Source organism: Macaca fascicularis, chromosome 16 (genome assembly GCF_037993035.2).
Source record: "Macaca fascicularis isolate 582-1 chromosome 16, T2T-MFA8v1.1".
In the NCBI taxonomy this organism is placed as follows: domain Eukaryota; kingdom Metazoa; phylum Chordata; class Mammalia; order Primates; family Cercopithecidae; genus Macaca; species Macaca fascicularis.
The window spans coordinates 55033515-55058155 of NC_088390.1; the positions used below are offsets into that span (position 1 = coordinate 55033515).

Consider the following 24641-nt stretch of genomic DNA (forward strand, 5'->3'; position numbering starts at 1 on the left):
TTACAACATTACAAGCATCATGGTGCTTCATGTCCCTACCAGATATGTGTAGATCCTTCTCAAAAGCAGAGTGTTCCCATGGGAGTATCTCTCACATGTGAACATCTTGCATGTGTACAAGAGAAAATGTTAGTCTGGTACAAAAGTAATTGCGGTTCTTGTTCTGAAAACTTAAAACTAATGGCAAAAACCACAAGTACTTTTGCACCAACCTAATAGAACCACTGATTCAGAGAATTGGGAGTTGTTGTTTTGTTTTGTTTTTTGAGACACAGTTTCGCTCTTCCGCCCAGGCTGGAGTACAAGTGATAAAATCTCAGCTCACTGCAACCTCCACCCCCAGCGTTCAAGCAATTCTCCTGCCTCAGTATCCTGAGTAGCTGGGATTATAGGTGCCCACCACCACACCTGGCTAATTTTTGTTTTTGTTGTTGTTTTCATTTTTTGTTGTGTTTTTCTTTTGAGATGGAGTTTTACTCTGTCACCTAGGCTGGAGCGCAGTGACGCGATCTCAGCTCACTGAAACCTCCCCCTTCTGGTGAGAGATGACAATGTGCTAGCAGCCCTCACTCTCTGGGGTGCCTCCTCTGTAATGTCTGTCCCTGCTTCCAGTGTAGGACGCTAGCCAAGCCCAAAGGAGTCCGGCCTCTAGGGAGCCCACCACAGCCTCCCCAGGCCAGCGGCCCCCACTCAGCCCACCTGGGCCTCCTCTCTCACTAGGAAGCCCTGCTGCTTCTTGCAGGCCTTTGACCTGACGGTGCGCCTACCATGCTGTGCCAGTGTGAGGGCTTCAGCCTGCCACTGCACTGTGGGAGCCCCTCTCTCGGCTGGCAGAGGCCGGTGGGGCTCCCTCTGCTTGCGGGGAGGTGTGGAGGGAGAGGCGCGGGCAGGCGGGAACCGGGGCTGCGCTCGTCGCTCACAGGCCAGCGTGACTTCAGGCGGGCGCAGGCTCCGCAGGCAGTGCACTCGGAGCACAGCCTGCGGGCACCACCGGCCCAGGGCAGTGAGGAGCTTAGCACCCGGGCCAGCAGCTGCGGAGGTTGCGCTGGGTACCCCAGCACTGCCGGCCTACATGAACCCCGCTCGAATTCTCACCGGGCCTCAGCCCCCTCTCCACGGGGCAGGGCTTGGGACCTGCAGCCCGCCATGTCTGAGCACCCCCTCGGTGGTGGGCTCCCAGGCGGCCGGAGCCTACCCGATGGGCGCTGCCCCCTGCTCCGTGGCACCAGGTCCCATCCACTGCCCAAGGGCTGAGGAGTGCAGGTGCAGCGTGGGACTGGTGGGCAGCTCTGCTGCAGGATCCACTAGGTGAAGCCAGCTGGGCTCCTGAGTCTAGTGGGGACTTGGAGAACTTTTCTGTCTAGCACTCTGTGTCTAGCTCAGGGATTGTAAACGAACCAATCAGCACCCTGTCAAAATGGTCCAATCAGCTCTCTGTAAAATGTACCAGTCAGCAGGGTGTGGGTGGGGCCAGATAAGGAAATAAAAGCAGGTTGCCGGAACCAGCAGTGGCAACCTGCTCGGGTCCCCTTCCACACTGTGGAAGCTTTATTCTTTCGCTCTTTACAATAAATCTTGCTACTGCTCACTCTTTGGGTCCATGCTGCCTTTAAGAGCTGTAACACTGAAGGTGAAGGTCTGCAGCTTCACTCCTGTCAGCGAGACCACGATCCCACCAGAAGGAAGAAACTGCAGACACATCTGAACATCTGAAGGAACAAACTCTGGACACACCATCTTTGAGAACTGTAACACTCACCACGAGGCTTCATTCTTGAAGTCAGCGAGACCAAGAACCCACCAATTCTGGACACACTGGGTTCAAGCAATTCTCCTGCCTCAGCCTCCTGAGTAGCTGGGACTATAGGTGCCCACCACCGTGCCCAGCTAATTTTTTTATTTTTAGTAGAGACGGGATTTTGCCATATTGGCCAGGCTGGTCTCAAACTCCTGACCTCAGGTGATCCACCGGCCTTGGCCTCCCAAAGTGCTAGGATTATAGGCATGAGCCACCATGCCTGACTGAGAATTGGGAATTTTAAAGGGCACGGATCCCATTCACATTGCTCAGGCAACACAGAATAATGACAATTATGCTAATTACTCCTCCAAACCTCATGGCAGTTTGGAGGACTATGCTTTTCCCTCCTCCAGCCGCCTCCATGGGCAGCGTCCTCTGCAAACCTATGCTTTCTTACCTCCTTGCCTCTTCAGAACTTACCTCTTACAAAGGAGTGCACAGCCTCCTGGAGATGGTTCTGTTTGTTTAAGGCAACTGGGGCAACAGCCTATGTGCTGAAGATGAAACAGGAGCCGTGTTAATTTTGCGTTAATGACAGCAGAGCAATTTTCTTACAGGAAATAACTAGTTACCTTAATCATTTTAAGTAGTTATTAGCAGCAGCTAAAAAGGATGGCTATGCTTATCACAATACACGCACAAAGGAAATGAAGACATGAATAACAGGACCTTAAACAGACTTCTGGCATCTTCCTTCTGGGTGGTATTAAATGGTATTAATCTTTTTAACTGACTTCAATCCTGAGTCCACAGCCATGTGATAAAATGTTAAGTGAACTGCTGGAAATAGAGGTGGTCCCCCCAGATTTATTGTGCCAATTTACCAGCAGTGGAAGAGCACACCACTGCTGTGAGAAAAGCCATAGAAAAGAAAGAATGACAGGTAGATGTATGGATTAATTAGTATAATGCAGATAATAGCATCTTTTCCAATATTAATACTTCTTCAGAGGCTGTTCTATATATGTCTCTGGGAAAGAAAAAAGCTAGAATATATTGTTTGCTATTTCATCCCATCCCCCTCACAAGATAATGATGAGAGTTAAGAAATGAATAAAACTCAGACAACTTTATCCAGACCACAGCCACACAATAAAAAAGTAACCACACAAGAAGGACAAAGTGCTTGTTCAAGGGTTTTACGATTAAGACATGTCAAGTAATTTTTTTCCGAAATAAGAGGACTATTTTTCTTCCCTGCAGTGGTTGTGCTTGTGAAAGGAATCAACTGGATCAGTTCAGAAAAATCATCTATCTCAACAAAGTATATTTAGTGCTTATGATGTGTCAGGAGCTGTGCTAGGTCCTGGGGAAATAATTTCTATGAAACACTGTCCGGCCCTCAAGCAGCTCTCATTTTACTTGGGAGATATCCTACACACAAATCATTGCAATATAGAGCAGTAGAGGCCTTAATAGAGTTATGTTGTGGGCACGATGGTGGCAGAGAGGCATGCATGAGCATCTCTACCTGGAGGATGAAGCCTGGGCAGGTTTTTGAAGGATGACTAAGTATTCCAGATGAACCTGGGGAGGGAAGGACATTCTAGGAGGAGGGGAAGGTGTGTTTACAGATACAGATGTGCAAACAGCCAGGTCCATGCATTATGTGGACTGGGCAGGGAGGTGAATGGTGAGGCTGGAGGTCATGGAGAGCCTTTCGGGCCAGATAAAAGAGACTGGACATTTCCCAGAGGAAACCAAGGTACCGCTGAAGGATTTCCTCTGCAGGGAGGTGAAACGTTTAGACCTAGAGCCATCACAATGGCTATGGAGAGACTGGCTTCAAGAGATGTAAGGTTGGAAGCAGCAAGGCCAGTTAGGAACTGATGCAATAATAAGGTAAGATTACTTGAGGCCCTGATCTGAAGCAGTAGCACTGGGCATAAAGAGGACAGGAATAGTTGCAAGAACCATGAAGCGTATTACAAAAATTCACAAAACTTCGTGACTAATGAGCTCTCATGAATAAGGAAGACAAAAGAGTCTCCGTAGGCGCCCACGTCTATAAATGTAGCACTGGGAGGATGATTGCCATGTTAGAGGGGACGAAGGAAGAGGAGATTTGGAGTGGAGTTCAGGGTGGCAGGATAATGAGCTTGACTTGGAATAGGCTATTTGAAGTACAGAATTCCCACTGAGTGCTCATAAGTCTTTCTTGCATAGACGCAATGATTCACTACAACCAGCTGAGGTAGCTGCATGGACTGCTTGGGGCCATCCCTTGTCTCTACCATCTGGGACATCAAGGTTCCTGCTTACCAAATGCCAAAGGAGAGTGAGCCTGAGAGAGAATCCAGGGCTGGCTGGGGCTGGAGGGCTCATTTTCTCATCACTGCTCAACCCAGCTCTGAATTCATGGACCAAGAAAGCAAAGAGTGGCCCTTTCCTGAAACCATCCAGTGTGACAGGCATTAAGGCCACAAGACTGTTCAACTCAGAAAGACCAACAAGAGAGGTGTGTGTTTTGTCTCAGCCAAGACAGAGTCAAGAGTATCCATTTCTTGAGCATGCCTTAGAATAAGCTAAGTTGATGGAGTTCTTCCAAATCTCCCCTCCTGCAAAGCCGCTGGAACTCCCTCCCCACTAGAAAGCAGCCAGAGCTCAAGGAACTCATTTTAACTATTCCAGGAGAAGATTGGGACTGGCAGGGTGGGGGATCTGGGCTGGTAGAATTCATTTATGTTCAATTCAGCTCCCCTGGGCAAATAGCCCTGGCTTGGGAATCAAGAAATGAGCTTTTCCTGAATTTCTGAAGTCCTTTCTGAGACACTGCAGAGGACTCTGAAAATAGTGCAGGCTATCTGGAGTTCACTTTCATTCTGGCTTCTGGTTAAGAGCCAGGATCTGATATTAGGCTCCTGGGGTTCGAATTCTAGCTCTTTAACTTATTAGAAAAGTGAGATATTGGGTAAACTACTTAACCTCTAAGTTTTGGTTCCCCGGCCCCCACCACTCTGCAAAAGAGGGGTGATGAAAATGTTATTACCTAACCCCATAGGGGATTCATTGGGAGGCTCAGATAAGATAATGCTTGTAAAACACCAAGTACAATGCCTCGGTGTTGTACCCAATAAATGTTAACTGCATTACTGTACTTAGGGCAACTGATCCCAACCCAGGTGCTAGTTACTCAATTGCAAAACAGTGACTAAAACCATGGACTGTTAGTGAACATTATAGTGCTGGCATGCTGTGATCCTGTATGCACTGGGCATTGAGCCATCTTTGTGGTGGTGGTAGCAGCAGTAGTATTGTTTGTGTGTGAGAGTTTGTATTTTGGGGAAGAGGTAATAAGAAATGTGGGAATATGGGTAACTTAAGATTCTTGAGTGCCTATTGCATGTCTGGTGGATACTAGGTGTTTTATACGCATTAACTTACGTAATTCTTACAACAACTGAGGAAATAAACAGTATTATCTCTACCCTAAAGATGAAGTTCAGACAGGTTAACTCAATGCCCTAAGTCAGTTATGAAGTGGCAAGGCTGGGGTTAGATTTCTAACTCTTCTTACTACATACAGGCTATGGAGGAACCGCTACAAGCAAAGAAGCTATCATTGAAAGCACAGTCAAGTCCACATTTTAATGTTACAAGATTTCAAAAGGAGGAAGAGAACAAATTCATACAGGAAAATCCAGAAGGCCAGCATGGAGGAGATAGCAATTTAGGAGGGGCATTCCACTAACAGAAATTATAGCCAAAACAATGGCCATTCCTGGTAGAGACAAACCACATGGATAAAGATCCAAATGTGGCCGGGTGCAGTGGCTCACACCTGTAATCCCAGCACTTTGGGAGGCCAAGGGGGGAGATCACGAAGTCAGGAGATCGAGACCATCCTGGCTAACAGGGTGAAACCCCATATCTACTAAAAAATACAAAAAAATTAGCTGGGCGTGGCGGCAGGCGCCTGTAGTCCCAGCTACTCGGGAGGCAGGGGCAGGAGAATGGCATGAACCCAGGAGGCGGAGCTTGCAGTGAGCTGAGATCGCACCACTGAACTCCAGCCTGGGTGACAAAGCGAGACTCCGTCTCAAAAAAAAAGCGACCCAAATGTGTGAAACTGTGAGGCATGTTCAGGAGGCATCAAAGAGCCCCTTCAACAGTAGGTGTATGTTGTAAAAGAGGAGGTGAGAGGAGGCTGGAAAAGTCAGGATTGGGCTGTGGAGAACCCTGAGGGACAGCTCAGGGCAGGGAGCCTTGAATTCAGGTGGGAAAGAGATAGCATTAGCAGCTGGGAAGAGCCAAAGGCCGGCCCCCAATCAGAACCTGCAGGAAAGGGTTAGTGCTGTGCCTGGGGTAGCTCCTACCTAGAAGACAGAACCTGAGACTTACAGCTGGCAGATACACCAAGTCAGCTGTGCCCATTTCTCCACAGCTGACATGAAGTAAAACACTCACTACAGGAGTGCGAGGGGACTTCATTCCACAGGGGATCATTTATTTAGCCACCCTCTACGTCCCAGAGCACTTCCATCTATTGGAGGCAAGATAACTTGGTACTTAACATTTTGTCTTTGGCATCAGACACAAGCTCTTGTTCTATTAAAAACTGTGTGACCTGGATACATTACTTAGCATCTCTAAGCCTCAGTTTCCTTAACTCTAAATTGGAGGTGATAAGGTTCTCATACATGGAATTTTTGCGAGGATGAAATGAGGTAATGCATGAGAACAGGCTATCACAGCCCTGGCTCACATTATAGCCCAATAATGTTCACTAGAGTTCACTAGTGGTGGTGTTACTCATTGTGGATATAAGAGATAAGCACCTGGAAACTTGGGGAAGTATGGATGCTACAGATAAATCCAGAGAAAGAGCTGGAATGGAGCTCAGGGATCACTGAACCCCTCAGCCAGGGCCCAACAAGAGAAGATTAATTCCCCAGGTTCACGCATGAGTTGGTGTCCCAGAGATTCCAGGAAAAAAATTTAAAAAGGAATGCAGACCCAAACAATCAGGGAAGCTCTCCACAATCCTTGGTGAGAAGGGGCTGCTTCTGCAGCCCACAAACCAGGTCTAACATGTGGCTCTGCCTTTTACTGACTGAGTGACTTCAAGCAAGTTATTTTACCTCCCCCACTTCAGTTTCCCCATCTGCTAAATGGGGACAGTAATCCCTGCCTGTACACCTGCTGTGAGAACTGAATGAGATGACCTCTGTAGGGCATTGAGGACCCTGCTGGCACATGGGAAACAACTCTCCTTAAATGGTAGCTACTATAATTCTTTTAAATTGAAGGTCAGGCAAGATAGGATGGGCAGATAAGAGTAGGGAGGTGTATCGGTCCATTTTCATGCTGCTGTAATTTATAAAGGAAAGAGGTTTAATTGACTCAGTTCCACGTGACTAGGGGGGGTCTCACAATCACAGCGGAAGATGAAAGAAGAGCAAAGGGACGTCTTACATGGCAGCTGGTAAAGAGAATGAGAACCAAGTGAAAGGGGTTTCCCCTGATAAAACCATCAGAACTCATGAGACTTACTATCATGAGAACAGTATGGGGGAAACCACCCCCATGATTCAATTATCTCCCACCGGATTCCTCCCACATGTGGGAATTATGGGAGCTAAAACTCAAGATGAGATTTGGGTGGGGACACAGCCAAACCATATCAGGAGGGTACACCAGACAAAAGCAGCAGCTTGACCAAGTCTACAGATCGAAAATAGACTGTGTTTGGGAATCAGAGACCTGGATTTAAGTCTAGATCTGTTGATAAACAACTAAGTGACTTTGGGTCGTCAGCTCCTCCTGTCTGAAAGACAGTTTCGAAGCATCCTGGCCTCATTCACAGAAGGGCTATTGTTTGGGTTCAGAAAGGAAGTGGGCAGGAAGATACATTGTAAATTATAAAGCTCTGCCTGCAAGAGCTGGTTTTCTCTCTCCCTGGACTGAAAAATGCTTGAGGCCAAGACTGAGTCTCTTCTTGAAATTGCCCCTCCCTGGTACAGTAGCTGGCATAGCATGCATGCCACCACTCTGTGGATGGGAACCACACTGTCCCCACTCACCCTTAGGAATGCCTCAGACTCTGGCTACCCAAGGGATGAAGACCTTCCCCTCTAGCTGACCCAGTTCTACTGGAAACAACCTTTGCCCTGACAAGAGGCCCCAGAGCGAGCCACGGTATTTGGGGGTGGACCCTCTGCGGAATGGTTGGGCCTGGGTTACAAGTATAGGGAGGAAAAAATTACAAATGGAATCTGCCCCAGAGAGATCGGGACCAGTGGTTTCCAAGTAAAGCCACAGCGCTCTCACATACACACAGATACACTTGGAATGGATATTGAAGTCTTAATATAGACTGCCCACACGCCTGTTCCCAAGTGCTGTCAGCAAAATGCTGTCTCTGTTTCCCTCCCAGAGCATATTTTGGAAGCTTAGGACAAGGGCACCATCTGGACTTCCCTGCAGTACAGTGAGAGTAATTTGGCTTTCCCTCCTTCTGTCTCCTTTCCCCACTGTCACCCCCAACTCACCTTTCAGTCACAGGATGAAAGATCCTTCCATAAAACAAAATCTACTAGGAGAGGAAAGAACCAGCTGCATCCTGCACGGAAGTGACATTGAATGACCACACAGGGTGCATGCAGCAGGAAGGATGTTCCAACCCAGTCATTTTTTTTTTTGCTTGCTCAGCAGAAATGTGTAGCACAAGAAACTATCATTCTTCCAATTTACAGATAAGGAAACTGACTTTCCTAGCCACAGCCCTCCATCTGGGCAGTACGCACACATATATACCACAAGGGCTGTTTTAAAATGGGTAGGAGGTATTTGGGATTGACATCATGATGGAAGTACTGCAAGCAATTAGTGGGAGTAGTGTAAAGTTTCTAAAGGCCCTGCAAGCATGGGACAGTCACACACAATGAAGACTTGTTCAGACCCCACTGTCCACCGATCTCTAGTAACACTGTCTGGGGAGCAGGGGGAGAGCTGGATTCTGAGATTTAACTTGGCCCAAAAGCCCTTCCATCAGAATTCATAATTCCTTCTTCAATGTGATGCGTTCCTGTGACTCCCTCCCTCCTATGTGGCATGTAAGAGCCCGTAAAACAGATCTCATTGTCCTCTGGCATTTTGCTTCATTTCAAATTGCAGCAACAGGCTAGAATCAATATGACTATCCCTGGATTGTTCAAATTAGTTCCTGAATCATTGCTTTTGTACTTTTCCACATAAATGTGGGTACTTTCTTGGTATTTGGTTTTTCTTGCCATTTATTTTCCAATAATTGGATGAAATGTGTCTTGTTTCTTGGAATAAGCTAATACTTTTCTGTGCTCGCCAAAAGTTGTTTTGTGCTCATTACTCATCTTTTATAATCTTCTTGGATGCTTTTCCCAATTTTTCAGAAGCCTGCGTTGGGATCTCCTATTCCCTGCAATCTGAATTGATACATCATTTTCTTATTTGCTTTTTTATTTAAAAAAAAATAAATCACTAAATTTGTGGTGCCTTGTATAGTTAAAATATTAGTAATCAGACAGATATTCAAATTACTTTTAACATGTCAAGTACTGGCACATGAGATTATTAAATTTGGGTGATTTGATTCCAGGCTCACCTGGCTCACCAAGAACCTAGGCAGGCTCTGGAAGGGCAGGAATAGGGGAACGTTGGCAGGCAGTTGGCAATGTGATTTCTGGCAGAATCAGACACCACCATTGAGAAAGTGTGCTATAGTAAAGGGTCACTTCCCTCTAGAGTTTTCAACCGAGTGTCAGAAACAAACCTGCTGTCATCAACATTCCCTACCCCTGCACGTACAACCCCCTTCTCCATCTTCAAACTTTGGATGACTTTCCACTGTTCTTAGGATAAAGGCAGTATTCTTACCAGGGTGTCCAAGACTGAATGTAGTCTATACTTACCTTTTTCTCCTGAGTCAGCCTACCTCATTCCCCTTCCCTTCTGGGCTCCAGACTCTTCCTCTTACACATGATGCTACAGGACACTTGCACATGTGCCTCCTACTACCTCTAAGGTCTTCCCTCTTTTCATCTCCTCATGCCCAGCACAATGCCTGGCACATGGGAAACATATACGGGTTTGTTGGAAGAATCAATGAGTGAAGGTTTGAGATATTTTATTTGGATTTGGTTTGATTAGACCTAAGCACGATCAAATGGAGAAACCAGAAGTCACAAAGTGTCTGCCAGGAGGCCCTGGGACTAAGCTGTACATTCATATTTTTTGCCCATGTCCTTGCCTAGCCTTCTTCTCTGTTGAGACAACCAGCCTGGTCCCATAGTTGTCCATTTGCAACCCCAGGCATAAACATGCTGCCTACTGAAACTTTGGTTTAAATATTTGGTTTCAATTCTACATACAATCACATACCACATAACATTTCCTTCAATGACAGGCTGCCTGTGTGACAGTGGTCCCCTAATTTACAATACCGTACATTGCTTGAGCCTTTTCAATGTTTGGATACACAAATACTCACCACCATGTACAATACAATTGTGTATGGTAACATGCTGTGCAGGTTTGTAGCCTAGGAGCAATAGGCTATGCCATATACCATCTAGGTTTATATAAGTACGCTCTATGATGTTCACACAATGACAAAATCACCTAATAATGCATTTCTCAGAGTGCATCTTGGTTGTTAAGCAACGTATGACTGTAAGTTGACTTGGATGAAAACTCAGGAGGCAACATCCTATATTTCCCATCAGTGTTTTAGAAGAATGACAAAACACTGTCCTTAAAATCTCCATGTTTTCCAGATAAAGACCCTGAGGTCTAAAAGGGGGCAGTGGCTCACCGAGCACACCTACCTACTGAGTGGCAGAGCTGTCATTCAAACTCAGCCCCTTTGACTCCCAGTCCTGTGCTCTTTCTAGTATCCATCCCCCACAGTCAATCCACTGTGGGTTTAATGGCTTTGGAATAAACTAGTGTGTGTTTCTGCTTATTAAGTATCATACTTTATGCAATTAATATGTGCAAAACCAAGCCTAGTTCTGTTAACATTTTATCCAAATTGCTGTGCAGCTTCATTTACGAGAGGAGAGAAAACCCTCCTCTCTTATCTAATAGATGTTATGTGTCTATTTTCCATGAATATGTCAGTTAGGACAGTAGACACCTAAAGTGACTCTTCTGAATTAACCCTGAGTGAATAAGAGGACTTTGGCAAGCAGTGCGTGAGGATTCAGTCTTTCCTTCCCCCAGGATGGGGACTAAGTGTGAAGTGAGCTAGAAAAGTCTTTTCTCAGTCAACCCTTTGGTGTGCATCTATTGCAGGTACTGAGAGTCAGTGCCCCTGGATATTTGACAAATCACATTCCTCTTCAATTTAGTTATATCTATACCAGTGAAGCTATAAACCTTTATGAATAACTATAAGAGGATAAAACTTTGCATTGTGGTCTCCTGAAATGTCATTCAATCACATTGCCCTCTGGACACCACATTGCTGAAGCTTTCAGAGCCTTTCTCAGCATCACAGAGACATGCTTTGGCCTAAATTGTCTCATGATCGTGTAGAAGCTGTCTTCCTTGTTCACTCCAGAGCTCAGACCTCAGGCAAAAGACATCCCAGGCATCCGGCTGAAGCATCGGATTCTTTTTTTCTTTTTTTGTACAGTTTATCCATTTAAGTGAGACGTAATTCCACTAAAATGGATGTTAATTTGGTTAGCTATATCTAAATATAAGTAGTCCCTATTGAGATGTTCATGGCCCTTTTTTCCTACTTCATTCAATCGATGTGCTAGATCACATTGCAAGATTTCTCCAGCATTGATTTACCCTTAACTCCTGATATGAGCCCTACTTGATTGTAATAAATTATTTTTAATGCTTTTTCCACTAGCTAGTATTAATTTTGGCTTTTTGCATATGTGTAAGAGACATTGGCCTATTTTCTCCTCAAATATCTGCTGAAATATACTTGTAAACCCATCTAGACCAACACTTTTTGTGGGTAGGAGATGATCAAAAATAATTCTTGCCTTTATTCAAATGAACTACATAACATTAAATCTCTACAATTAAAACAAAGCGAGCCTTTACTAACACTATTTATGTGGGCTCTGGAATGACTTAATAAATATTTAACAAAAATGCCCTATACATACCAGTACAGTGGTTCTCATGGGACAAACTCTTCCACAGAAATGGCAATGATCCTAAAAGAGAAAAGGTATATCGTTTGAGACGTGTTCAGTATATCTATTTTCATAATACAAGAATATGAGCTACAGAAAGACAAGACTGGCAAAATCTTCTTGGTAGTCATCAGACAATAAGATAAAGTAAGATACAAACGTGAATAATATATGGACTCTCAGGAAATACAGTCCCAAAAATGTGTGAATGGCCTGACTTTGTTATCTATGGAACTTAACACATCACTTCATTCTAGGGCCTCTCCCTTTATCGGAGCCCCAGCAGCCAGACATTTCTAGTAATAAGCATTGCAACTCCCATTTAATGAGGGTTTAGTTTGAGCCAGGCACAGAATTTGAAGCCTCCTTTATCTCATGTACACCTGAGCTCATTTACATGTTTTAGGCTTATTTAATCAGCATGATTCTTTGAGTAGTTATGTTGTCATCACAGTTTTGCCTATGAAGAAACTGGAGTTCAGAGAGACCAAAAGACCCAGGAGTTGGAGCCAGAGCCAAACTCTCCTCATCCAGGCCCTGTGTTGCGATGAGTTTGAAGTCATAGGAGCATGGGGAGGAAATAGGTTTAATTAAAATCAGCAAAGGTTTCAAAAGGTCCTGCAGACTTCACCGTTAATTCATGGATGGTGGCAGCCACTGCCTAGAAGTCACTTCTGGGAGGATCTGGACGTCGTTGCAGGAGGCTCATCCCACTCTGGCTTTCAGCAGCTTCTTTAATAAGAAGTGGAAGAGATACAGATGCTCTGGGGAAAGGATCATAGAAGAAAAGTTGGCTTCTAGAAGCAGCTATTTCAGAATGTTTCAGGGGAAAAAAAAAAAGCATCACGGGACTTCCCTGATTCTTTGTGTGTTATCTCATCTGTTTCTCTTATTTGCTTATACTCTGCCAAGTTCCTGAAAGACTGTGTCATTGATTATCTTGTTTCACTCTAATGACAATTCTTAGATGCATCCCTATATTATGGATTAAAAAAAAATAATCAGAGGGGCTAAGTAGCCCCAACTTACGTGGACAGAAGAGGTATCTGACTAGGCTTAAGGTCTTGCATTTTCCAGCATGATCCTGCACCCAAATATATCACTGTACATTTGTGCAAACTCCTATACAACTTGATGAAAAATGTGCTTTAAAATCCAAGTTTTCTTATCTTTGGGGGGAAAATAATTGCATTTCACTCTGGTTTTCTAGGTTGGTATGATAGCCAGACCACATTTGGGGATCTTCAGTCAATGAAACTATGGAAAATTCTTTTTATTTTTAGCCATAATTGCATTCCATATCCTACAATGCAGAAAATCTCATCACCAGGCAGACCCATGATAATTGCCAAACCTTAGGGTGAGAATGTGGTGGTTGGTAAACATCAAACTGTGGTCTTCTCTGCAGACTGTGTGTGCTCTTATGCATAAAGACAAACTTGTTAATGACTTTCTATAAATAAGTTCTAGCTTATAATTGTTGCAGCAACAGCTGCTGAAATGTGATCTCCCCTCAAATACAGAACACCTTTCCTTTTCTCTTTACTTTCTTGTAGAAAGAAACTATTTGCATGCTCTAAAGTGAAATAGTCACTGTCACTTTTTGTCTGTGTGACCTCAGAAGAGGTGTTTAACTTCTCTGTACCTTAATGTCTTCGCTTCACCTATTTTAGGAACAAATGTGGTAATATGGGTGAGCTCTTTTAGGCTATAGAATATACAGCATTCATCTCTGAACTTCTGGGATCTGGCATAGGGTGGGCATTTTGGACCTATACACGTTGACTAGAATTCAGCTTATTTGAGTTGAATATGCCTTAAAAAGTTTAAAGGACCGTAGAAAGGTGACAATAGTAATCATCATCATTTAAAGGAAAGGGAGAGCTTAATGTTTAGGTTCTCTCAACATGTATTTTCCTTCTATCTGTGTAGAACACTTACTGGAAAATATATGTCCTGGAAGTTCTTTATTCATCTCCCAAATTAAAACTAGCAGGGGTCAGCAAACTACAGTCACAGACCAAATCTAGCCTATGCTGTGTTTCTGTACCTTTACTGGAACCCAGCCACGCCCATTCTTTTATATTTTTCCATAACTGCTTTCATACTATAAAAGCAGAATTGAATAGTTGTGACAGGTACTATATAGTCAGCATAGATAAAAATATTTACTATCTGAATTTTTACAGGAAAAAGTCTGCTAACCTTTGAATTACAGTATGAGCCATTCAGAATGCATTTCTCTTTAAAAGTTCTCACCTCATTCAGTGTCTGGAACACAGTGAGTGCTCCCCAATAGGTGACATCTTCCTCAAGTTCCCTTGGGAGAACAGACTCAATGTCAGATCCACAAAGGAGACCTGCACATACCTAACCCCTATTTCTGCAGAAGCTGAAGGCTGTATTATCTATTGCTTGTATAATAAATATTGCATAACAACAACAATAATAGCTAATTATAGAATGCTTACTGCATGCCAGGCCCTGGGCTAAGTGCTTTTTTATATTCCGTTTTATAGAATCATCACATTATTATTACTATCCCTGTTACAGATGAGAGACTTGCTCACCTAATGGTACCCAGGGGTGAAAACAGGCTTTGTGACCCATACAGCCCAATGTGATACTCAGTGTCTTGTTTCCCATTAGAGACACCCTTTGGAATTCCAGACTGTTCTTCAACCAGTTCAGTCAAGCGCTTTGTTCTCTCTGTCCCTTGGGACATCACACTTCTTTGTACAATAGACAGCCTGCATTGCTTCATTCATTCATTTAACAATTATTTCTGCCTTGATACAGTTAATATGTACCAGGTATAGGGGATGTCACAGGGGCCAATAAGATAGAGCCCTTGCCTGGATGAAGTCTAAAGTCTAGTGAAAGAGGTGAGCATCATCAGTCACACGACAAATGTCAACATAAAACTGTGATATGTATTTTGAAAAGTACAGAGTGCCATGAGAGTGGGTCATGGGGATCTCCCTCAACAGGTGACCCTTGAGCTGAGATACAAAGGAGTTCATAAGTAGGAGTCAAACAGCGAAGGGAGGGAAGGGTATTCCCTCCCTTCTCTGTTTGAGGGAAGAGAAGCATAAGAAACAGAATAATCACATGTTCTAGGAAAGGAAGAAACCCAGTATATAAGGGAGGCTGAAAGAAAGACACTGAGCAGAGCACAGAAAACAAGGAGACATGGTTAGAAAAGTCAGGGGTCCCAGATGTGCATTTTTATGTTACAGGCAAGGGGAAGCCACTGGCGTGTTTAAGCAGGGGTAAGGTCATAGCATTGTCACTCTGAATGCCATGTGTGGTCTTCTAGTTCCAAGGCTGCTCTTTTGCATTCAAAGGGCTTCTGCTAATGGAGCATCATGCTGAGAAAGGCGATCTAAGGTCTGAGAATATAGCCTGTTGCCCTCCTGAGGCATGAGGGGTGAGTGAGCAACCCACGGCATGCACTGGTGCATCACCTTGCTACCACAAAATGAAAATTCGGAGACCTGTGCAACTGAAGCTGCTCCCAGCTTAACCTATGACAAGTGTGGCTTGTGTCAACTTGGAAGCCTGCTTGCAGCAGGTCTGCTTATTTAACACAGAGGAGTACTTGTCTATTAGCTTGAAAGCTGAATTACTGGTCACCAAAGGCTAATGGTTTTCAGGCTTCCACTTCAATTAGGTGCACAGGAGAAGCTTTGCCTCTGGTCCTAAGAAAATTCTAGGACATAAGTGAAATTCTTCACTACCCTTAGGATGGAATCAAGACCCCCTACCTTGGCCTGCCAGCTCTTCGTGGTCTTCTCCTGCCTTCCAATACAATTTCTCCTCATACCACCCTCCCTTACTTAGGAGTTGCCCAATAAGCACATGTCGAATGATTGGATCTATGAATGACTGTATAATCATGGGCAAGACATAGCTCCTCTTTGATCCTCATTTTCTTCATTTTTAAAAGTAATGGGCTGAGAACTAAGGCCTTGGTTTTCTCTAAGACGCCTTCTAAGACTCTATGAGATGCAGAATTGGTATTCATTCAGCAAATGCTTGCCAACATCTCCTCTGAGCCAAATCCCATCACCAGGAATGTGATGATGGATATCCATGCCCTTGAGATGTTTACCCAAAAGTAGACACAGACACAAAGAGAATAGTTTCAAAATAGCATATGCTTGAGTATGAACTCAAATAGTCACAGGAACTGGGCACAATCCCAGCTCTGCCACTATCTCTCAGAGGCTTGGTGTCTCCATGACTCAAATGGAAATAATGGCACTAACTCATGGAAGTTTTCAAGAATTAAATGAGATGTTTCTGCTGCCATCATCTCTGGCACAAAGAGGTGCTCAACAAATGTTGGTGATGATCATCAACAAGTGGTGATGATGACTTTTTTTTTTTTTTTTTTTGAGACGGAGTCTCGCTCTGTCACCCAGGCTGGAATTTTCAGTGGTGTGATCTCAGCTCACTGCAAGCTCTGCCTCCCAGATTCACACCATTCTCTTGCCTCAGCCTCCCAAGTAGCTGGGACTACAGGCACTCGCCACCACGCCTGACTAATTTTTTGTATTTTTAGTAGAGACGGGGTTTCACTGTGTTAGCCAAGATGGTCTTGACCTCCACGCCTGACTAATTTTTTGTATTTTTAGTAGAGATGGGGTTTCACTGTGTTAGCCAGGATGGTCTTGATCTCCTGACCTCATGATCCACCCGACTCAGCCTCCCAAAGTGCTGGGATTACAGGCGTGAGCCACCGCGCCCAGCTGATGACTAACTTTGACAATGATGTTCAGCACCCATGTGACTGTATCAGGTGTCCATGGTTTACATCTGTTCTGATCACCCAGTACCCATGCCATTTTGGTTGCAACATATTTTGAATTTTGATTAGAGTTCTCCAAACAGAATCAATAGGCTATATACATAGATATATGAGAGATTTATTGTGGAAATTTGCTCACAATTATGGAAGCCAAGAAGTCCCACAATATGCAGTCTGCAAGCTGGAGAACTAGGGGGTGCTGAGTGTGTAATTCCCAACCCCAAACCATAGGGAGAGAGGTGATCGCTAGTATAAATCCCAGAGTCTAAAATCTGGAGACCCAAGAACCAGGAGCTCTGATGTCCAGGAGCAAAAAAAGAGGGATGTCCCAGCTCAAGGAAAGAGAGATAATCCTCCACCTTTTTATTCTATTCATACCTGCAATAGATTGGATGTTGCCCACGCCCACTGATAAGGCCAGATCTTCTTTACTCAGCCTACTGATTCAAATGCTAATATCTTCTAGAAGCACCTTCACAGGCACACCCAGAAATAATGTTTTTCCTGCTCTCTGGGCATCCCTTTGCTCAGTCAAGTTGCCCATATAAAATTATCACAAACTTGCCTCCTGGATGAGAGCACCTATGAGAGCAGAGAGGAGCTACACTTGGTGCTCAGAGATAGTATTTCATGGAAGGTGTCCTGGAGAAGATGAGACACAAAGAGAATAGTTGCAAAATAGCATGTGCTTGGGTGTGAACTCAAATAGTCATAGGAACTGGGCACAAACCCAGCTGAACTATGAGGTAAGGAAGGGTAAGCAACGCTTCCTCAGACCCCATTTTGCCCTCCTCTATACCAGAGAGATCTTTCAAAAATGCATCAGATCAACTGGTTTCTTCTTTAACACCTATTACTTCCTATTGTATTCAGAATAAAATCAAAGCTCCTCACCATGATCTACAAAGCCTTGCATGAACTGATCCCATCTTGAGCCACCTTCATCCTTTCCCAGCCATTCCTAGCTGCTTGTCCCTATCTCAGGCTCTTTGCATTGGCCATGCTCTCTACAAGTGATATGCCTCCCTCTGATCTTCCCATACCTGAGTCCTCGTCATCAGAATTTGGCTCAAATGTTAGCCTACCCAAAGGTTTTCACCAACCATACTACAGAATGTTGCTCCCACTTCTGCATCCCTGCCCCCATTCTTTCCAATATTGCCTTTCACTTTGTAAGTCAAAATCTTGTTTTGTTTCCTTCAAAGCTATCTTTGCCACCATCTGAAACTATCTCTAGGAGGACAAAGACCTTCTCAGTCTTATTCCAATTGACCTTAGCACATAGCTGGCCCTTAAAGATGTTTTGAACAAATGAATTCCAGGTCCACGTAAAGGATTGAGGTGAGGTGGCCTTTCTGAGATGAGAAGACAAGGACAAGTCACATCAGATCATGAAGGACTTAGATATAGAGAATGCACTGGATCATGGCACCTGCCATGTGGGAGCATCATGACAAGACTGGTAATATTCTCCCTGGAAGACTGCCTGTCATTTCTCAGTCTTGCATTTCCAGGAAGCTTCTCTAGGAGGATACTCGCCTAAAACTAATTTAAAAAATCAAGATTATAAAATAATTTCCAGGAATCCAGGTTTAGCCCTTTCCCATGGTAATTCCAACTAAACTAGCAGAAGTCCTCAAGGCATCTCTTTAATGAATGTCTTAGATTCTTGAATTTGGTGTTTAATTAGCATGTCATCCTCAGCCCCCAAAGAGTTTGCTCTCATTGTCCCTGCAATCTTAGTCAAATCATGCACTTGCTCAGACAGTTGAACAATCACTTATTGATCATCTGTTTCACATCAGACACTCTGATTACTGTGCATAAGCCTTAAAATTGGGGCTCAGTTAAGGTATAGCTTAGGGACCATCTAAGTTATTCAAAAATTCAGACTTTAAATGGTTGAGATTTAAAAGTGTTACCTATAAACGGCAAAAAGAAATCCACAGGCATCACTTTCAGAACTCATCTGCCAATCTGATACTCTGTCCCTAGCAGGATGTGATTTGCATATTGCTGCTCCCCAAGCCCAAATTCATGGTAGGAAAGCAGTGAACCCCACTTTTCTCCAGACCCACCTGGACCCATGCATGCTGTGAGTGGTTACTGGGTATTGGGTTGGCATTCTTGTGCCTGACTAGGGAAGAGCAAAGGCAACAGCTGCAGGAACTGTGATCACCACCAACAAAGACCTGGAAGGCAGTAGAAAGGAAGCAGCACTTTTTCATGGTTAAGCCCTGCTGTTGGTACATGACCTGGTACAGGTCCCAGGTTATCCTTGATGCCCAAACTGTGTTCTTACAGCTGAGAACAAAAAGCCTGGTGACTGTCAAGCTGTCTCCTGAGCTCTTCTGTTGCTCCTAGATGTTCTGTTGCCTGGGGAATCTCCTGGTGCCTCTTCAGCACACAAACATACACATTCTATAAACTGCAAAGGCCTATAGAGCACATGTCTGCCTTAATAGCCATCACCTGAAGTTAAACACCCCCCAAACTCCCACCTCTATTTTCTCCTGGTTCCAATCTGCTCTCTTACCGTCCATGCTGATTATCTCATTCCCCTGCTCAAAGCCTATCTATTGCTGACATTCCAGGGGTCCTATGATCCGGACTCAGCCTGTTTTCCGACATAGATGATGCATGTGCTCCTTAACCCACCCAAACTGAAGTAAAGAAGGGGTAAACAGCCAGACAAAACAGGACTCTGCTCACCAGCCAACAGTATCGGCTATAGCAGCACTTCCGAAACTTTAGCGTGCATCCAAATCACTAGGAATTTGAGAAAATGCAGATCTTGATTCAGAAGACCTGGGATGGAGCTCCCGATTGTGCATTTCTAACAAGCTCCTAGATGCTGCGGCTGATGCTCATCCCTAGAGCACACACTGAATAGCCAAGCTCTGTCATCTTATTAACATCTGACTGGGGGTCAGAAAGAAAATGCTCAAAACTCATATTCAAAATAGCTTTATTTCTAGAAGGTATTAACTATAAATTCGCCAGTTTTGTAAAGCAAAAGATCAATTTCATACGGTTCAACCTAACACAATAGACAGTCCAGCCATCAACAACTGCTAATAGAAACCAAAGCTCCTGATATCAGAATCCTAGCCAACTCACCTTGGAACAGACAGGAGGCACGACTTCAGATCAAAGTTTTAAATGTGTTAACTTAAGCTTAAAGCACAGCACAGCCGCAGCCCTGTACTTGCCAGCTCCTTTCTTACAGTGTCTGGCTCCCGAAAGAATCCCACCCTGTGGGGCAACCCATGGCCCAGGAGACTTCTTCCTGCCTTTTTCTGGCTTGCAAGCTGGACAGAAGGATCACTCCACTGGATTGCCTTTCACATCCCTGCTCTGGTGTTCAGAACATGCTGTAACATCAAGGCATGTCTGGAAGCACTGGCACATTCCCTGGCGGTTTTGTCGGTCACCTGTATCAGTGGGAAGAACTTAGCAGATGGCAGGGTGTGTTTTGTTCTCATTAGAAGCTTACTCAGCACTGGAAGGGAGGTGTGCTGAGTGTGTGAGAACCCCCCAGTCCCTGGTTCTTCCACCTGGCAACATTTCTCCCCCTGCAGAAAGTCCTGGTTGTGTGGGGGTACAAGGGAGGGGGTATTAAAAGTCCTGCAGAGGCAGAGCAACCCCTGCCTGCGGTTGCCTTTCTGATGGCAGAGTAGCTACTGTAGAATCATCCATCTCCATTGGCAAAACTCATAGGTGAAAAAGCAAAAAGCAAATAGGATATTTCAAGAGCAACAGTAATACGTGCTCTCTTCATGAGAAGTTCCACTACTGCTCAGGAAGCTCAGGATATTCTCAGATTCAAGGTACTGTCCATCTGATTAGGCACCGATGGGATATTAATGCTCATTGATTATGTTCCACTTGTTCTCAAGTCCAGCCTCCCTCTAGCTGGTAAGCTTTTGATGAATACAAGTATCACCCTACATCAATTAAATCAGAATGTGAGAAGGCATAGACAGGCACAGGTGGGCTTTAAAAGCACCCAGGCGATCTGGATGCACAGTGAAGGTCACAAACCACTGGGTTAGATATGGTTTATTTTTCTCAAAGTTCAAGGAAAAGCATCTTTTTTGATCATCACATTTCTCAACTTCCAAAACTTCACCTTTTTTAATGCAATACAAGAGATTGGCAATAATGAGTACTCTCCTACACTTTCAGAGTCACAAATCACTTCTATGCGCACCACCTTATTGGATTTTCAAATCAGCCTGTGGAAAATGCTAACACCATTACAGAAAGATATATGATGTGCTTGCTGTGCCATTGTTTATAAGAGACAAAAAAAAAAAAATGGAAACAACCCGAAAGCCAGTGAGAAGATGTCTAAATATGTTATGGGCGTTTGTGCAACTGAGAATTGTATAGTTATTAGGAAGACTTGGGGAGATCTATATGCATTGACTTAGAGAGATAGCTACAAACTACTTTTAAATTTTAAAAAATCAAGTTCAGAATCATAATTATGAATCGTCCCTTTCTATTTTTTAACACTTACTGTGGACTAGGGAATTTATTGTTTTTTATACCCTATGTGTGTTTGTGTGATTTATAAGCACAAAACAAGTAACCACAAGGATGTACACTAAACTGTTAATAGTTGTATGTATGGTGTGGACTAGAATTAGAAAGAGGTGGTAGGGGGGCATCACTTTTTTTACTTCTATATTTTAATTTGTTAAAAAATTATGCTTCCGGCTGGGCGCAGTGGCTCACACCTGTAATCCCAGCACTTTGGGAGGCCAAAGCAGATGGATCACGAGGTCAGGAGATCAAGACCATCCTCGCTAACACGGTGAAACCCCGTCTCTACTAAAAATACAAAAAATTAGCCTGACGTGGTGACATGCACCTGTAGTCCCAGCTACACTGGAGGCTGAGGCAGGAGAATCACTTGAACCTGGGAGGCAGAGGTTGAAGTGAGCCGAGATCATGCCACTGCACTCCAGCCTGGGTGACAGAGCGAGACTCCAACTCAAAAAAAAAAAAAATATGCTTCCATACTGTTAAGAAAAAACTATTTTAAAATCACAGCCCTGAGATGAATTTTAAGGAGAGATCATCTTACACATTTTTCAGAGGAAACAATTGATCCCAGTGATGTGGGGTAACATTATCATGTGGCTTAAAATTGCTGAAACATCTGTTTGAACATGTATGTATGCTTGTGCACAATTTTTAAAAATGAATTTAAAAAAAAGTAAGTAACAGGAAAAAGGCTCAACAGGTGGACTGATCCTTGTTGAATGAGGAGGAAATAGAGTCCTGCACAACCAGATGACCGGAGCAGGCTGATGCATCAGAAGCCTGATCCATCAGCTACTACTGCATCTTGCAGGCTAGCCAGTTTCATCCCAGGTCATGACTGACTCAGGACCTAACAGTTCCCTGTTTGCCCCCAGGCTGCGAGGAAGATTTACTGGCTGCCAGTGGCAGCTGTTGGTGCAGCAGGGACACAACGTCCACCCCTACAGGGCAGTTCCGTTCCTAACAAGGAAAATTCACTTTACACGTGCTTTAGGGGAAATGTCCTGGAATGGAGCCAGAGCCAGATGGGCTCTGAGCTTATTAAAAGCATGCTTGTTACCAGAAAACATTTGCAAATATGTGTGGGTATTTTTGTGTGTGTGCATGCATTTTACACACACGCGAACACATATCCCTCTGAAATCCCTTCAATTAAGATTGTCTTCCAAATTGTTCAATATACTTTGCAGTTTACCCTTATGTAGGGGCAAGTGCTATGCCTCCTACCTTTTAATGTTGGATTATTGTTCTGATTCTTGTTTTTCCCTCCTGCCAGGTGCAGCTCATCCACTATAACCATGAGCTATATACAAATGTCACAGAAGCTGCGAAGAGTCCAAATGGATTGGTGGTAGTTTCTATATTTATAAAAGTAAGTCTCTTGCATTCCTTCATTCTTCTCACCATCCCCAGCTCAATCAGAATACCAATTTATGGTCTCTGTTGGAGTTAGAAATATTAAAAGGGGTGCTATCCATGCCTAAGAAAACTACGGGGTGATGCCTTTTATATACATGAGATTTATGAAAAATGAGGTCCCCTGCAGTGAGATGCAAAAATGATGAGCTCCATTCCAGAGCATCTGGGCCTGAGGATTCAAGCAGCTTCTGTCCTAGAAAGAAACAGGCGGCTGGATCCAGGAACAGGCTTTGGGACCCAACTAATGTAGTCAAATCAGAAGGATGTAATACTAGAAGGGCAGGTGGCTCACTAATGCCCCACAGGATTAAAGTCCTGTTCACCATTCAGCTGCCCCTTATAAACACAGGAAGCAGCGAGATGTCTCTCCCCTCCAGGCACTGCACTGAATAGCTCCTTCCAGCTTCCTCACAATTGCTGTGATCATCGTCTTTCCGTCTTACTCTCCCACTTCTTCATAAGCATCCCTGGTAATAAGATTACCCACACTGACTTGATAACATTCTAAGGAAATTCCACATCTCCCTAACAGTCAACAATGACAACATAAAATCTCCAACCAAGCACATTCTAATTTGTTTAAAAAAAAAAAATACCAAATACCTTTAACATTTTAGCAGATGTAGAGAGAAGCAGGTATGCAAAATTTTTAATAAAAAAAGAAATTGCTTTCCTAATTAGAAAAAGTTTTTAAAAAGCAATGTGTGGCAGTTCCAACCATTAGCAGTCACCATGCTAGCCCCTGGGGACGTTTTGGCCAGATCATTCGAGAAAGTGCCCCAATCAGAACTGGGAATCTGATGAAGATGATGAATAGAAACCCAGTATTTGCCACCAGGGAATTTTAACAGGGCTGTCATGATGACATCATTATTACTCCAAAGAATGGGTACCTGGGGCACTACTCCCTCTCCCCACCCTGACAAAAGCATTACCCCGTGCAATAGGCACTTCACCCTCCCTGGTCATTCATGCCATGCCCCCTCCTAACTTCCTCACCCTCCCCCTTCAGTCAGATCGTGGCAGACCTATGCACTGGGCAGGGGCTCGACGGAGCATCTATGGCATGTTGCTATCCATGGCTACTAAGGTCAACCTCCTCTGGCTTGTCATTAGAAAAGAGAGGAAGGGACATTTGGCCAGGGAAGCATATTTTTAGGCTTTCATGCCTTTAGGATACTCGACACAACATCTCAAAGGAAACTGGTCCCAGCACAGATCCTAATGGTATCTCCTGGCATCATCACAAACCCTGGAATGATAAACAGTAGATTTCTGAATGCCAGACACTGTGATATGTATTTTACATCTATTTTATTGTTTAGTAATAAATTCAGAGTTGGGCATTTGTGTTGTATCTTACAGATGAGTAAAATCGTTCAGAAAACCTTTGGCATTTCACCCAAGTTCATATCGCTTATCACAGCCCAGCCAGGAGAGGATCCAAGTCTTCCCTGACTTTAATACTCATGAAAGAATGGCTTACTCATTCTATCCCTTTCCAATAGAGCTGGGAGAAAGCAAGTGAGGGCAAGAAGGGAAACCATGACATTTTAAAACCTTTTTCCCATGCTCCTCACAACCCCATGCTACTCATAAGCACAGGGCAAATTCCTGTATCTCTTAATGAAGCCCTGATTATGGCATTGATAACCAATTTGTACATTCAACCTGGGCCGCACTTACTGTGAAGCCTGTAGATATGTCACAATATTGTCATGTGTGTCCAGGAGCTCACCTCCCCCTATGGCTTTCCCAGCACAAATCCTGCCTGCCCCAGCAATTCCTGTCCTTTGGGGAGTGTCTCGACCTTGGTCCTGACTTTGCCTCACGTGACTGAAAGCTTGAATCAGTGACTGTCATTCCGGAAGCACAGGCACATGACTGCTGACAGAGTGACGGATACACTGGGAAG

At 44.1% G+C, this 24641-nt stretch overlaps 1 protein-coding gene and 1 long non-coding RNA gene across 3 annotated transcripts in view; one reads left to right on the forward strand and one right to left on the reverse strand.

The window, feature by feature from the left end:
* CA10 (carbonic anhydrase 10) overlaps nucleotides 1–24641 on the forward strand; it is a 544961-nt gene that overhangs the window by 501282 nt on the left and 19038 nt on the right. The window contains exon 6 of the mRNA XM_045375029.2: nucleotides 22584–22679. Within this exon, the coding sequence (XP_045230964.1) occupies nucleotides 22584–22679 (96 nt within the window). The remainder of the gene's footprint in view (nucleotides 1–22583; nucleotides 22680–24641) is intronic.
* Nucleotides 1–24641, reverse strand: part of LOC102128365 (uncharacterized) — a 77662-nt gene that overhangs the window by 39609 nt on the left and 13412 nt on the right. For both annotated transcript variants that reach the window (XR_012425637.1, XR_010581814.1), the window contains 3 exons: nucleotides 12572–12704; nucleotides 11911–11961; nucleotides 2222–2295 (listed from right to left, as the gene is read on the reverse strand). This is a non-coding gene — a long non-coding RNA (uncharacterized lncRNA). The remainder of the gene's footprint in view (nucleotides 1–2221; nucleotides 2296–11910; nucleotides 11962–12571; nucleotides 12705–24641) is intronic.